General features: G+C 35.6%; 1 protein-coding gene across 2 annotated transcripts in view; it reads right to left on the bottom strand.

The window, feature by feature from the left end:
* Window positions 1-5,832: 5,832 nt before the first annotated feature.
* Window positions 5,833-12,525, bottom strand: part of LOC139699785 (serine/threonine-protein phosphatase PP2A-like) — a 72,763-nt gene continuing 66,070 nt past the window's right edge. For both annotated transcript variants that reach the window (XM_071598222.1, XM_071598221.1), the window contains 2 exons: window positions 11,948-12,055; window positions 5,833-7,171 (listed from right to left, as the gene is read on the bottom strand). In XM_071598222.1, the coding sequence (XP_071454323.1) occupies window positions 7,099-7,171; window positions 11,948-12,055 (181 nt within the window). In that variant the 3' untranslated portion in view covers window positions 5,833-7,098. The remainder of the gene's footprint in view (window positions 7,172-11,947; window positions 12,056-12,525) is intronic.

Here is a 12,525-nt window from a genome sequence, read left to right as displayed (position 1 = left end):
AACATCTTTTGGATAACGGACATTCTAGTGATTTTAAGCTGGAAATTATGCATGTGGAAAGAAAAGGACCCCGGATGGACGGGCTCAAACAGATGGAGATCATCAAGAGTGAAAGGACCAAGTGCAAAGTAGTTAATGACGTACTATACACCTTCAGATCTCCTCTCCTCGACCTTTCACTCCCACATCAACCGTTTCCCTCCAACAGCCCCGGGAACATGGGGGACCCCCCTCCCATTCTCCTTCCTCTTTCTACCTGCCTGCCCAAAGGACTAACCGTCCCCACCCTCTCTCCGACCAAATTACACCCCGTAATTCCTCCCCCCCCCCCCTAGCCATACTGACCAATAACTCTGTCTCTTACTCCTTCACCTCATATTTTCAAGCATTGCAATGGTATATATGTGTGTATATTTCTGTAAAAATTACCTGATGATGACGATCCTCGTCGAAACCCGGTCGTAAAAATAAAAGATTGTGTGGAAAAATTAAGTAATTCTTATTCATTATCTCTGTAAAAATTTGTAATTTCTTGCTAAACAAAATAAACTTTGAAATATTAATTAACAATAGTGATGACCATTAAGTAACACTATTGCCTAAGATATAATCCATTCCTTGAATTGGATTGCGGCAGTAGGCTTTCCCCTTCCCATGCACACCAAAACTCTCCATTCAACAATCTATCGAAGGAAATGTAGACCTCATACAAAATACTCTCTCCGTTACATTAAACATTAACGCCATAATGTATGCTTTTAGCATTTATGAAAACATTAACTCTTATTTCTCCTGTCCTCCCTCTATATTAGGCCAGTTGTCCATTAATGCTCCTATAGTTTGATATTTAGACAGTACTTTGGTGCTGCAGGTCTATACCAAAGCTTGTCATACAGGCAAATCGACCTTATTTTTGGCCTCAGGCTTTAGAGTTGATTTCTGCGGTTAATTTTGGAGCTTAAGTAACACATACATTAGAGATAGGAGAATACAATGAGCTTTATTCTTCATATTTATGACAGTGAGTAGCTTACTTTGGTAAGATTAACATCAAGAGACACTCAATATCCTTTTGAGGTGGATAAATGTGTTTTTATAAGGTATTTTCAAGCATCTTAAGTAACCTTTTCATACCTCTGCAAAAGTGTGGAGGTGACACCGAAGAGAAAACTAACACAGGGTGTCAGAAATCAAACATCATTGACTTATTTGGTTTCATGAAGTTAATTTTAATTAATTTAATCATTAATAGCTATCCCATGCAGCTATGCCTTCAAAGAAAGTTGTTTTTCTTCTTGCTCGCCAACTATCAAATATTGAATAGAATTATAAAATCATCATACCTTAAAATAGCCAATTTGTTACAGTATTCATATGAGCTATACATATAAATAGTTTGTATGAAAAATATAATGCGTGATATAATGTTGAAGTATTTACATAAATATTTTGTAGATATGGGATTTTTCCCTTATTAAATTAAATGAAAATAGTTTTAGTATGATAATATACACTCCAGTTCTAATGGATACATGAACGCATAGAATAAAAAATGACTATAAAAATAATGACGAGGGTTACTTGCCCCTTTCAACTGGTTATTTTTATGTGAGATTTTCCCTGACAAGAGTTCCTGCAACTATCGCCACTGCTTCTCTGCAATTATTTCAGCTTACCGATTCTAAAATAGCCTCCTGGCACACTCTTTTGAGTTAAAAACACACTCATCAAATTGATTCCAAGACTTATCGCAGTGACAACTCTTTTAGTTTCTCCCATCAAAATTCATGTAAATGCATGGTTGGCAAACACCAATGAGAAGCTAAAATATATCATAATAAAATAATAGGACACATTTTAATATATTTGTAACTTGTAATTAAAGAGACACTTTTACAATATAACATACATATCTTGACAAATCCTCTCAATTTTTATTCTGGCATTTTCCACTGGCATTTTAAACTAAGGTATATCTTTCTGCAGCTTGTGCTGGCTGATTGTCTTTGTGTTTAGGTCATTTCAAAAACTGCCATGCAATTAATGCCATTGCTGCTGGCGACAAAAGTAATTCTGATAAACTATGCTGTAAATAGTTCTCATATTTCTACACCACAAAATGCGAAGGCCTGGCCTTCAGATATGGCTACGGATACTCAGAATTGCAGTTGGCCATAACTTTGTGGTGGGACAAACCTTTATTTTGCCAACATTACATATGGCCTCGGATTTCAGGATAATCCTGCGGCCATTGTACCCATGAAACTGACATCACTCCCTTACACTCACTCAGATATTGTTTTCTCTGACACTCAGAATCACAGTAATCCATAACTTAGCAGTCTGATAACCCTTACGTTAAAATAACCCTGATGGTCCAGTTAACACCCTTTTTGTCGCTCTGGACCTTCCTGCATTCCGTGGTTGCTGTTATCACATCAACAGTCTTTATTTTGTCTAAACCTGACTCTAACCAGTCCGTCAGAGTCTGGATTAGTGTGTGTTTACTTGTATGTCGTTTTAACTAGCATATGTATTTCCTGTATGCCAATAGTGATGACTGACACCTGAAAGTCCGATATTTAAATAGCTTAAAATCAAGCATCATTTCAAATGCATTCACTGCCTGCATTATTCTGAGGACTTACAATGAAATCCTAGAAAATTTAAAAAATACAGTGGACTCTTATTAGGGCATTTTCCTTAGCACATCTGTTCCCTCAGATAATGTTCCCATTTTACGTACATAATAACAATTAGCAGATTTTAGTTACCTCATTCATATAACCAACAAGAGACCAAAATTAAAGTAGTCCATGCACGTTTAGAAAACCCAAAGTGCAATACATGAAATACTCAGGGAAATGACACTTGTATAGAAAGATTTACATCAATTCAAACAATGTTTGACTTAAGTAAATAGCTGTTAAATATTTGTAGCATGCACTTCTACAAAAATAATTATTAATATGAAAGCCTGTATTTAAGCCATGCAAATGATGATGCATATTATTACATTAGCTGCCTGTTCACCTTCAATTGTTTTCATTGTTTACCTTATTAAATTCTTAAAGCTGTTGTAAATCATTCATAACGGAGTTCAAAAACCCATGCGTAATCATAGCATGTGAATTCAATACCTACTTTCCAAAAGATTCCAAGGTCAAACATGATTTTTGGACATATCGTCCTCCTCCAACATTAGTGTAACTAACGATTAACCGACAAGAGTGAGTGTCAATTCACAAACTTTTTGGATAATATCACAACAAACAATGACCGGGTACATGCCAATCTCATGGTCATTAATTCTCATATCACCTCATTGCATTTCCCCAATGACTGTGAAAATACTGCAAGAAATACTTAATATATGATATTGTGAGACTTTGGTGACATGCTGATTCGTCATGATTGAGGGGATTTAAAGTGTTTGAGTCCCTTAGATAAAAAACTTTCCAGTATTACTATTCTATATGAAATAAAAATTCAATATTTTTTCCGCTAGTCACACATGTAACAGAAACAGACTCCTCAGTTAACTGCTAAAAACTTGTGGTTTACAGATGAAGAAGGCTATGAAGGAAAATGAAAAATACATCTTAACTATAAAAAAAAACTCTAACCAGCCATAAGAATGGAATGTTCTCACATAAAGAAAAAAATATCATAAAACTCTACAAATTACAAAAAAATCCTTTAATAATGACAGAATTGAAATTGCTGATGATACATTTAAAGATACCAGAGAAATTATTCAAAGGATCCCAGATTTCCATCAAACAACAACGTCTTCAATTACAGGACTCTGCTGGCGGTACTACATCTGATTACTCATAGATGCCATTTTTAATTTGACTAATTTTCACCCGTCTCGTGAAATGCCTGCATATCCAATCACTCCAGATAAATTACTCACCATTTCGTAGCATGTGCAACACACTATACAGTAAGCTCTCGATTGTCTGTTTTGCCGATTATCCATGCTATTCTTTTTATACCAAGCACCTCAAAATTTTAATAAAATTACAATCATAAATTACGTTTACAATGATCAAATGCTTTGCAACTTCCCAATACTACATGAAAAAAAAAATTGAAATACCTGAGCTTTCTTTCAAGTTTGCACTTGCAAAAAATCAAAAGTTGCCAATTGCATTTAATTTTTTAATATAAACATTTCTGTTAAATCCATACTTTCCCATTATCATTTCCTCTGCATTCATTAGCCCTGAGAAATCCATACTCCCTTTAAGGAGAGTAAATATGCACATAGTTTTACTATGCAACAAATAACTCATTTCCTACTTAAAATGCGTTATTTTAATTGTTATCATATGATGAATGAGATCCTGCAATGACAATCCCTTTTCAAAATTCATCCTTTGCCAGCCATTTCTTTCCTTGTAACAGGATATTTTAAGCTTTCAGAGCAAAATACAGTCTGCTATTCACTTTATGATAGTTTTGTATTCTTATTAATGAATAATTCCACGCTGAAAAATGGCTGAAAATGGAAAAACAATACTTTCCATTACTTAAAAACTTGAATGAATCACACAGACAGATACATAAGAGTTTCCAAATATATAAATTTGTATCACAACCATATTTTGGGGTTTTGATTATCCATGCTTTATCATGCGTCCATCAACATGGACAATCGAGAGTTGACTCTATTCCTAGTTATGAATTGGAACTGGCCAAAATTATCATTAAATCACACAATAAATGAGGCTCTACTTTAAATGTTATTCCTGGCACAGTCATAAAATACTTCAATATAGTTAAGGATAACTTATAATTCCTTATTGATGAAACCCTGAGAGTTAGGTTTATCCCTGAGCCTCTATTAGATGGCCTTGATTCTACTAATTTTCTACAAAGGGAATTGTACCAAAGATGATACAAATTCTTATTGGCCAAATTTTCTGTTGAAACAGCAAGGTAAAATATTTGAAAATGCTTTATAAAATACTCATTGTAGCTTGAATAGCTACTCTTATTGTTCTACTATATACATTAGTGCAGGCAATTCAGGTCTATTACATAAGCCACTTCACATATAATGAATTAAATACTCTCTCTTTAATTTAGAGCAGAAAGGTTATTTCCTAACTTTTCTAAAGCTGATCATATCATTCACCAGCTTCTTTTGCATATTATGGCGAAAGCAAAATTCCCAATTACTAGGATTGAATCGTATCTTAGTTCAAAACAACTAGATTTTGAACATGATCAAAAACTTTACCATCTACTCTGGTAAATAAATCAAAACAGGTGCACCCCAGGATTTCCTTCTGGTGCCTATTTTATATGTAATTCGCATTAATGACCCACCTAATTCTCTTAAATTCTAACCAAGGTCACACATCTTTGCTAAATATTTTACGAATGAGAAATACCACTGTAATTGCTCGTGACTTCTTCAAAGATATTTTTAAGGACAGAGTGCATCTTCTGGATCTAAACCTATGGACTCAATGCTAATTCATCAATGGCTTAACATTTATGGGTATTTTCAAGAAAAAGTTTTAACCTTTAAGAGTAAACCGTTTCATTCTCTGAAGGAATTTTTGTGATTTTGTAACTACCTTTAATAATCTTTCTCCATTTGAGTCCTGATAAATGTTATCAAGTGAAAAGCTTTAGTTTTATTTTTTACATAAATGCAGCACCCACAGGAAGTTCCACTGCTGCTAATAAATCAAGGCAACACACCAAGTAAGTTAGAGCGAATTGTATTTTGTGAAGCTTTTCGAACATATATTGAAATTGTTTATTATTTGAAAAATATAACAGTAAAAATGTAAAACCAATTAAGAATCAATGCATTTACCAAGCAGTTTTATTTTCACACAGGCATTTCATCAGTATGTGCACAGGACTTCCAAAAAATAAATTGAGAATAGCTATGGAATACGCCTCATGGACTTAAGCTTAATTACACAAGCAGCTATCAGTATAAATTAAGTCAATGCATGTTACAGTTAATTACCGTACAGAACTCAGTAAAACAAAATTATTGATTGATTAAGTATTAATAATGTTATGAGGAATGGCAATATTTACTCAAGATGCATTATATATTTTTAATGATTTGCACAAAACAAAAGGTGTTACCATGTATAACTGCCAAAAGGCTACAGAATGTACAGCAATCAGTTTTCAAGGAATAAATATTTTCCCGTCAGTTACGCTACCAACATTATGAAGGCACGTGCAAGATCAAGCATGTTTTGCACACTTTATCTATTAGCATGTTGAGTATTCCATGCCCCTTCAAATATACGCCAACAAGAGTCCACTGTACCATCAATTTGTTTGATATATTACACAAATCTATTGCAGCTGATCGCATTAATAAAAATTAATGAAAAGTTTCAAATTTATTATTAATGCGAATTATCACTCATTTTGAACTTATATAATATACATACTAATACAAATTTTTCTAAGCAATATATGCCACAATCATTATTTGGTGTAAGAATATAATATGCAGTTCCCTGTGTGCCATAGGATGGACGCTAACAATAATTAAGCTTTCCAATTACTTATAGAAGGCATCATGAAGCTTTTAGGTTTGGATTGAAGTATTAGCCTCATGTGCCCCATTATAAGGATAGACATCTCAAATCATTCACACGCATTCACAGGATCACTTTTGGATTTAGAATCACCAATACCTCAAACAAACAATCATTTGCAGCAAAGTTATTCGGCTCAGATGCTCACTGAATTTAAACTCCCACCTACATTAGAAGTGAAATTATTACCATCAATATGATTGATGTATTGACTCTGTCACTACAGTGTAAAAGTACGACGCAGGGGGTTTAACTCCGTTTGTCCTGCCCCCTTTGACCTGAAATTCACAAGAAGAAGTTATGCTCAGGAGACAACGACCTAAATTAAATTGAATAAAAAAAAGGAGGGGCAATATCCCTCCCCTGATGGTGCTCAGCAATTAAGAGCCACTCCTGCACATATCCTAATCATACAATATCAGAGTTCCATTCTCAATGCAGCAACAGTTTTTAAGCCACAAAAATCGAACGTTTCCCCCCTCCACTTTTGGAGCTCAGCACCGCTCCTTTACAGGAAATAGTCAGGCGTCCTTCGAGTGACGTGAGGCTCACCTCGCCGAGGAGCAGGGTCAAACTGGAGACTGGAAGGAAAATAACATAAAAGAATGCTGTTTATGCCTCTCTAAATGAGTATACTACTACACTGGAAGCATAGAAAGACAACAGGGTGAGTGGAGAAATGAGCATGACAGTTTTACGAGGAAGGGGCCAATTAATTTCACTAATTGTCAAGAGACAACCAGTCTTATGCTTTTTACTTCAGTGGTAATTAATTTTCACTACAAATTCACATATTCAATTTACTCAGCTGGAACATATCTTACAATCTGAAAAAACTACACAAAAAATTAAATAAAAAACACAAGCTTTTTGCAAAACGCTGCATCCCCCAACAGAATCAATCGAAAAGCACATAATGCTGCTAAAATGATAAATGCTGCAGAGGGAATGAAAAGTAGTGCCTAAACAACGTCAAGAGTGAATACCAAAATTTTAATATACTTTTCAACAATCTAGAGTGTTAATGAATAACTCATCAAAGCACTTTTCCACATGATAAAATTTTTTTCAACACAACTTCAGTTTGTTACCTGGTGATGATGTAATACATCGAAACCCAGACGTAAAATAAAAAATTTTATCAAGTGGAAAAGTGCTTCGATCAGTCACTCATTATGTTCGACTTGCACCACATCACGCCTGAAGTGACTCAATTAGAATCTAGCGTGTTCATTTACCACAAAAACATGCCTGTCTTTAATACACCTCGGGCAGTTTAAAAAATACAACACAGAGAAAAAATCTCTAGTGACAAACAAAATGAGATCACTTATGATTAAAGGAGATCTAAGACAAATGCCAGGAAGGAATTTTGTTACGCTTTAAGTGAATTCAAAAGAAAAAGATAAGCTGAATATTTGAAAGAGAATTTGAAACCATTTTCGTGGTATGGAGGGGTCCAGGGAAATAAGTTAACAGTTAATTTGCTCATAATTGATAAAGGCAACAGAGTGACTTGCAGTTTGGAAAAGACCAACTTATCAAATTTCTTCTTTCGAAGTGTCTGCACCACCATCTCCGATAGCTCATCGATTCGTTCCCGTGAACTGATGACCAAATTTTAGATTTCATTTCTTGGAATAGAACATTTGCTGAATAACATTAACCTCAATAAATCTTCTGGGAACAAACAATAACCCGCTTGACTGTATTAGGACCTAGCATCGGAAATTCCAGCACATCTGGAAAATATATTTAAGAAATCGCCAGTAGATCAAAAGGTTCCTAGTAACTGGAAAATGGCTAGTATAACACGTATATTTAAAAATAGAGACAAGCAGCTTACAGGCCTATTTCCCTCACATCCATATCATGCAAAATCAAAAAACATATAATATCCGGTTTGATGGTGAGACACCTCAATAGTCATACTAATAGAGTTACTAATGAAAATCCAACACAATTTCCAAAAGGGTAAACCCTACGAGGTACAACTTGAACTTTTTTTGTGATATCTTTGGTTCAAAATAGAGCAATATTCCAGTGAGCACAGTTTTTCATATTTTAAAAAATCTTTTGTCAAAGTAACTCATATTAAACTACTCACAAAGTCTATGGTACACACAAAAATATCCTGGGCTGAACAAATGGGTGGGACTACTTGAATAGGTGGGCACATAGTGTAGTCATAGATGGTGCTAGCCTCAATGCATTGGAAGCCACTTCTACTTTATTAAAACATATTATTATTAAGTCATTTCTGGAAAACATTTTAAATATGTTTTCCAGAAAGAGGAAGGCTAAGTTAAATGTTAAGATAAAAGGGCAAAAACTAGTACAGGTCGAACAGTTTACGTATCTCAGAGGTGCTTTGGGCCAAAATATTCGAAGTAGTAGAGACATAAGGAGAAGAAATACTCTACGCAAAGAAGCTTTCATAAGGAAGAGAGAATTTAGGGCAGGGACATTGGGTAAGGATGTTAAGAAAAAGCTCGTTTAACTTTGACATGGAGCATAGTTATGCATGGCACGGAAACATTATCATTGAAGCAGGATGACAGGCATAGAGGAGGCCACTGAAATGAGGGTGTGGAGACAGATGGAGATGGTGAAGGGCTAGGTATGGTGGAGGAGGAGGAGAGTGGACTGAAGGGTGGAAGCATAAGGAGGCAGGAAAAATAGATGAAAAGCATAATGATCGGCAGTGGGATGTTGAAGACAAGTGATTGTCGGGGGACCGAAAGGCAAAGGAGGATGGGGGAGGAATAGGATAGATATGGATGTTGGACGGAATGAAGGGAGGAAGGAAGTACACAGAGATAATAAGGGGCTGGATGTAGACTAGGAGGTTTGGTTGCATTTTGTGAGGAGAGACAAGAGCATTATTCGGTAGTTGTATTCATCCAAAATTATCGTAACTGGTATATTACCTATAATAATAGAGTAGGGCAGTGGCGACCATATTATTACAGCTGACAATTAAAAAATAATGCCATTCTTTTATAGCCAAGATTCTTTTAATTAAATAAAAACTTGATTGTTTATCTTAATAATAGAATGAATTGAATAAATGAGATTCGTTAAAGCATGCATTAGCATTATGAATATCCGATTGAAGAACTTTTCCACTTGATAAAATTAAAAAAAAAAAATTATCGAGTGGAAAAGTTCTTCAATCAGTTATTCATTATGTTTGACTTCCACCATATCACGCCTGAAGCTACTCAATTTATGCATTAGCATTGTTTTTTCTGAATATATTTCTTTCTTACTTGATTTTAGGAGAAAATCAGTGATATATTTTATTTGAACTAGTTTAAGATCACACTATGGGGCTCTAATGCATCATATAGAGTCGTTAGAATTCAATGGTGAACAACAGCACAAAAATTTAGAGGGAGAAAACATTCAATGGGTGTAAGTAGTTCAAAACCCCAGAAAATTTGGATTTTGCACAATCTGGACAACTGCTGGTCCCATATATGCACGTCTAAATTAGTGATGGTCAAAAGGAATTATTGTGTCATTTTCAAAGAATATGGACATGAAATCATTTTGCCAGTTATGTTGACCTATGGCTAATATTTTATTATGTTGCCTAAAATAAATACATTGCTATCTCCCTTTTACCTAGAATAACTTGGCCTGTTTGTAGAGAGTTCTCCTTCCTAATTTTCAGTCTTTATGCGAACGATTAAGAGAGAATATGTAACTTTGATATCACCATCAGATCCCACATACTACCTTGATCAAAAAGTTCCCGGAATAACCACCGTGTGGCGCTCCCATCGTTCCGATTTGAGTTCTGTTTTTTTTGTTAAATTGGTACATCTGTTTTTGATATTCCCTTTAAATCTTAGTGTCATAACTTGACATTTGCAAAAGTTACGTAGCCAAGAGTACATCTATCTCTGTGTGTGTTGGCGATTTTTTACAATTTCAGAAATGGATTTAAATTTGCAACAACGAACTTGTATTAAATTTTGCGTAAAAAACGGATTTAATGGCGCACGGACGTTGGAAATGTTGGAAAAGTGTTTCGGCAACGATTCTCTAAAAAAAACGGTCGTTTACCAGTGGCACGAGCGGTTCAGAAGTGGTCGTGAGTCAATCGAAGATGATGAACGCAGTGGCAGACCATCGACATCGAAAGTCGGTGAAAAAATTGATAAAGTAAAAGAAATGTTGGTCAATAACCGCAAATTAACCATCAGAGAAATAGCGGAGGACTTGAACATTGCCTATGGATCCGCCCAAGACATTGTGGTTAATGATTTGGGTTTCCGTCGTGTAGCAGCAAAGATGGTGCCAAAAGACCTCAATTTCATGCAAAAAAGAGACCGTGTTGACGTCGCAAAAGACATGATTTGCGAGGCTGAATCCGATCCCACATTCATCAAAAGGATCATTACTGGAGACGAGACGTGGGTTTATGAGTACGACACGCAATCCAGACATCAGGCAAGTGAATGGCGTTCACCAAATGAGCCGAGACCAAAAAAACCACGTCGTTTTCAGTCAAAAAAGAAGGCAATGCTGACGGTTTTCATGGATTACAACGGTGTAGTGCATCATGAATTTTTGCCAGAAGGCCAGACAGTAAACAAAGAGTATTATTTGGGCGTTATGAGACGTTTGCGTGAAGCAATTCGCCGAAAGAGACCAGAAATGTGGGCAGAAAACTCGTGGATTTTGCACCATGATAATGCACCGTCGCACAGTGCTATCATTATTCGTAATTTTTTGACGAAAAATGCAACAAATACCATCCAACAGCCACCGAATTCACCTGATTTGGCTCCCTGTGACTTCTTTCTGTTCAATCGAGTTAAAAAACCATTACGGGGAACGCGTTTTAGCAGCCGAGAGGAAGTAATGGAAAAATCGCAGGAAGCACTGATGGACATACCGAAAACCGACCGTAACTTTTGCAAATGTCAAGTTATGACACTAAGATTTAAAGGGAATATCAACAACAGATGTACCAATTTAACAAAAAAAACAGAACTCAAATCGGAACGATGGGAGCGCCACACGGTGGTTATTCCGGGAACTTTTTGATCAAGGTAGTAGGTACAAACAAATGCAATATGTTATAACAGTTGCTCAAGATACTGACTGCATCAATGTCAGGTCTAGAAGTGATGAGAGGACCACTTTCTGTAGACCACCTCCAACACAGCCACTTCTTACCACCCTGTTTTGGGTGAAGAACAAACTTCCCGGGACACAGAATTGAACAAGTGGTGAGAGGTGAAGGTGTATCACCGGCAGTTGCTCGTCAAAGATGATATGGTTTACAGGATATGACCCCAGATAAGCACCTGATTCAAATATGACCTTGTTGGAATACTTACAATGTATACTTCAGAGAATCGTCCAGTTCCATAATTGCAGCTTGGTTTCCACAGCGGTAACAATAATTAGGGGCAGAAAATATTGTTACAACACATCGATCATGGCACCTGTAGAAGAAATAATTGTACACATATCAGAACAAATTTAGATGTATTGCAAAACACAAAAATACCTAAGCAGCAATTGATTAACTACAAAATTTTTCTCCAAAATTAAGGTGTAGATAAAATAATGTGAATTATTATGAATTAATGCAGTTAGGCACACACACTAATTAGCATCATTCCCCAAATAATTTATCCCACTTCTCCCAGTTATAACATGAGATCTCAAGGGGCATTTTTGAATCCTGAAAAACAGGACTCCTGGTATATAACCCATGCCTACATTTTTCAGTGATTTAGAAATATAAGAATCATTTTAAAGTGTCACTTTTGGGGACACAAAAATCATAGCTTCACTGGTCGAACCATTGCCTTGCAAATTATTTGCATTCCAAGAAAGTGACTACAAATTTGTACTCACAAAAATGTGTGATTTATTCTGAGTCTAATTTACGCATACATGAGTGTAATAA

The sequence above is a fragment of the Hetaerina americana genome, unplaced genomic scaffold (genome assembly GCF_022747635.1).
Source record: "Hetaerina americana unplaced genomic scaffold, ioHetAmer1.1.p SCAF_90, whole genome shotgun sequence".
Classification (NCBI taxonomy): domain Eukaryota; kingdom Metazoa; phylum Arthropoda; class Insecta; order Odonata; family Calopterygidae; genus Hetaerina; species Hetaerina americana.
The sequence above is the reverse complement of the archived record's forward strand: the minus strand, read 5'-3'. Positions and strand labels throughout refer to the sequence as shown.